General features: G+C 44.8%; 1 protein-coding gene across 1 annotated transcript; it reads left to right on the top strand.

Moving 5' to 3' along the window:
* The first annotated feature begins 499 nt into the window (after nucleotides 1–499).
* On the top strand, nucleotides 500–1918 carry LOC110287525 (DDB1- and CUL4-associated factor 12-like protein 2). The gene has a single exon (XM_021154108.2). It carries the CDS (start codon nucleotides 509–511, stop codon nucleotides 1916–1918), a length of 1410 nt encoding a protein of 469 aa, XP_021009767.1. The 5' UTR covers nucleotides 500–508.
* The last annotated feature ends 2192 nt before the right edge of the window (nucleotides 1919–4110 follow it).

The raw sequence follows: 4110 nt of genomic DNA, 5'->3' as shown, positions 1-4110 counted from the left end.
TCTAGGAATCTCCCCAGAGTTTCCACGCAGCCTTCCTCCGTGCCCATCCCCTCTGCTTCTTCCCAACCCCCACTCAGACTGGCTTGTGCTTCCCAGCACCCCTCGGCCAACAGCCCCTCCCACTCTCTCCGCCTCTCAACCTCAGGTCTCTTAGCTTACTCTCTAGCCCCACACTGACTTCACCACCTCCCAGACCGCAGCACTTCCCGCCCTCGGCCAAGTCCCAGGCACTGCCACCACACTCAAAGCAGAGATCAGCACGCATACTGCTCCTTCCAAGCTCACAGCCCTTGCAGAGCCACGCTGCCACCTTCGCCTCTTTGGCCACCAACGCACCCAGGACGCTCGGTGCCCTAGGGATCACTCAGTCACCTGGCCCTTGGGGCCCAGTGCCACCCCCCGCTGATTCGGAGACACAGCCACCCCCACCGCCACCACGGCCACCACGGGTGCCACGCGCCGCCGCCGCCGCACCGCAGCCGCCTCTGCAACCCGCCCGCCGCCCACCATGGCCCCACAGCAAACAGGTAGCAGGAAGCGGAAAGCCTCGGAGGTTGAGCAGGGCGCCGGGACTTCTTCGTTGCCTGGGCGGGCGGCTGCGGCGGCGGGAACGGGCCAAGCGGATGGGCCATTGCTGCTGGCCAAGAGGCCGCGGCGGCCCGTGGCTCGCCGCTCCTTGGTGCACTACTTGAAGGGCCGGGCGCTGGGCGCCGATGGCCACCCGGGGCTCGCAGGCTTCGAGGGAGATCTGCGCAGCTATGGGGTCCTCAGGCTGCCCGAGCTGCTGAGGGAGCGCCAGCTGACCCTAGGCCCCCTCAATAAGGTGTTCGCATCGCAGTGGCTCAATGCCAGGCAGGTAGTGTGTGGCACCAAGTGTAACACACTCTTCGTGGTTGATGTCCAGACCGGCCGGATCACTCGCATTCCCCTGATGCGAGACAGAGGGCCAGGACAAACACGTGCCCAACCTACCTGTGGCATCCACGCCATCCAGCTGAATCCCTCCAAGACCCTCCTAGCTACAGGAGGTGAAAACCCTAACAGTCTAGCAGTCTATCAGCTACCCACTCTAGACCCTGTGTGCTTAGGTGACCGCCAAGGCCACAGGGACTGGATCTTTGCCATCGCCTGGATGAGTGATACTGTGGTTGTGAGTGGCTCCCGTGATGGCACCGTGGCACTCTGGCGGGTGGATTCCGACATGTTCAATGGCAGCATTCCCTGGCACAATAATTTAGGAATTCCACGGTATTTACATATTCGTCCAAGGGACATGGAAGCCATTCCAAGGGCAACTACTAACCCGGGTAACCGCAAAGTGCGAGCCCTTGCATTCAGTGGCAGAAACCAGGAACTTGGAGCTGTGTCCCTGGATGGCTACTTCCACCTGTGGAAAGCCCGGAGCTCCCTGTCCAGGCTGTTGTCCCTGAGGCTGCCTTACTGCCGGGAGAATGTGTGTCTTACCTACTGTGATGAGTTGTCCCTCTATGCTGTGGGTTCTCAGTCTCACGTTTCATTCCTGGATCCAAGACAACGCCAGCAGAACATCAAACCTTTGTGTTCCCGAGAGGGAGGAACAGGTGTGCGTTCTCTGAGTTTCTACCAGCACATCATCACTGTGGGCACTGGACATGGCTCTCTGCTCTTCTATGACATTCGTGCCCAGAAGTTCCTAGAAGAAAGGGCCTCAGCCAGTCCAGACTCTTTTCTTGGGCGCACAGGGAGGAAGCTCAAACTCACATGTGGCAGAGGCTGGCTCAACCAAGATGAACTCTGGGTAAACTACTTTGGAGGTACTGAGGAATTCCCCAATGCACTCTACACTCACTGCTACAACTGGCCTGAGATGAAGCTTTTTGTGGGTGGAGGTCCACTCCCTTCAGGCCTCCATGGCAACTATGCAGGCCTCTGGAGCTAAAGCCTCTGTGCTCTTGGGAAAGTGTATAGATTTATTTTTAAGTTCAGGCTAACATTCTTTGCATATGTGCTTTTGTGTAATGTAGGTACATGCACGCCTGATTGTGTGTGTGTGTTTGTGATTTATTTTTAAAGTGGAGTTGACCCAACTTTCTAGTGCTCAATCACAGAAGGAAAAGAAAAAGAAGAGAGGAGGAGGAAGAGGAACAGAAGGAAGAGAGAGAGAGAGAGAGAGAGAGAGAGAGAGAGAGAGAGAGAGAGAGAGATTTCTATATCCTCTTAGCAATCAAAACTTGCTTTGACTTGGGCACTTTCTCTCAAAGCACTACATTTTTGCTGTCTCATACAGAAAAAACTCTTAATCTTATTTTTTTGCACTGATTTATATATTTTCTTTCTTTAGGCGAATGCAGTCATTGCTTTCAGTGCAATTCAGCACTAGTGTTTTACCAGCGTTTCAATAATTTTTTTCAAGTCATTTGAATATTCCATAGACATGCCATCTTGATAGAAGATGTTTAAAAATGTTTGTTGGCCTGATCTCAGAAAATATTTAAAGCTCTAATCAAAGTTTTTTTTTTTCTTTTTTAAGATTATAACTGTTTGAAGTGTCTTTCATTTGAATGTAGGAAAACTCAGTAGTGGCTTTGAACATTGTGGGATTATAAAATGTTTTAAGATGTGTTATTTTATTTTTGGAATTATACAATTTTGTTCAAACTACCAATCAACAAAATTTTAACAGAAAATATGAGCATAACCACACTTAGCTCTAAAGCCTTCTTCTGTATTGTGACCTGCTTTCCTGAGAACCATTTATGTTAAAGATGTTCAGCGCTAATGAAATCTGACATAAATTTTCAGGATAATTGGAAAGGTATTTGGGGAATTAACATTTCCTGAACATTCAAGAAACACAGTCCAGTTAGCCATTTGCAATGGTCAGAGTGAGTGCACTTGATTCTTGTATTGGGTACATATATAGTTATTTTATGTGGATCACTTTTTAGTATGTGATGTATTGGAAAAAATAAAATAAAAATGTGTTCAGCATCATAGTCATTAAACTAAGTTTAAAATGATTAAATGTGATTTTATATTTACTTATCCTTCTACAAAGGTATATATCCAAATCAAAATTTTCTAGGAGAGGAACCTTGGCTTCATCTATGCAGACTTCATTTTGCACATTTACTTTTTTTTTTAAAAAAGGGAACATTTATAGATTAAAAGATAAATGATACTGGGTATAGAGATAATAAATAGTTCAGACTTAAGAGCTCATTCTATCCTGTTCTTCCTGGGTTGCTGAGTTCTGTCAATAGCATCCATATCTGAAAGTTCATAACGGCTTTAACTCCAGCTTCAGGAGATCTATTACCCTCATCAGGCCCATGCAGACCATTGAGCATGTATGACAGACAAAATGAGACACACAAAAATACACATGGACCATGTTTTTAAAATTCTTCTGGATTCCTGGCCTCTGGCCATAGTTTACCACAAGGATACTTTGTATGTGTATGTACCACTTAGAAAGATTTTATGCATTCTTAAAGATACCTGTGTATATGTGATTTACATATAAAGGATAGAATGAACTCAAATGTGTCTACACTTTTGTTAAAAAATTCATACATCTATAACTAATTTGTTTTTATTGTATATTATACCATTATGTGGTTGGAATGTTTTAATTTTTAATAAACATTATTAACATGGTAAGTATTTAGCTGTATATATACTTTCACTCATCAAAGAATATGTACAAATGAATTTCCTGAAATTAAATTTTTCGGGTAAATCACCTTTTGATGATAATTTACCTATGGAGGTCTGCCTGAACATTTTCCACCTTTTATAATCAAATTATTGTATCCATCAGTTCTTGATACTTTCAGGGATAATATGGATAACTTCATGAGATTTGTAGTCATTGTAAAGCCTACCTTCTAAAACAATGATTTAGAACATGAGGAATTAAGTGGAAGCAATAAAAATACTATCAGACAAATAAAAGCTTCAATGCATACATGGAATTGAGTTAAACAAGAGTACCTGTAATTATTTCAGTTTCCTTGTCTATGATACCATGATTTCAGTTATTTAAAATGATTCATATGGTATTGAATGGACTCCACAAAAGATTTGGAGGTGAAAAAACTAAACATGGACACAAAATTTGTGGCAACA

Source organism: Mus caroli, unplaced genomic scaffold (assembly GCF_978045245.1).
Source record: "Mus caroli unplaced genomic scaffold, Mus_caroli_1 scaffold_5, whole genome shotgun sequence".
NCBI lineage: Eukaryota > Metazoa > Chordata > Mammalia > Rodentia > Muridae > Mus > Mus caroli.
The sequence above is the reverse complement of the archived record's forward strand: the minus strand, read 5'-3'. Positions and strand labels throughout refer to the sequence as shown.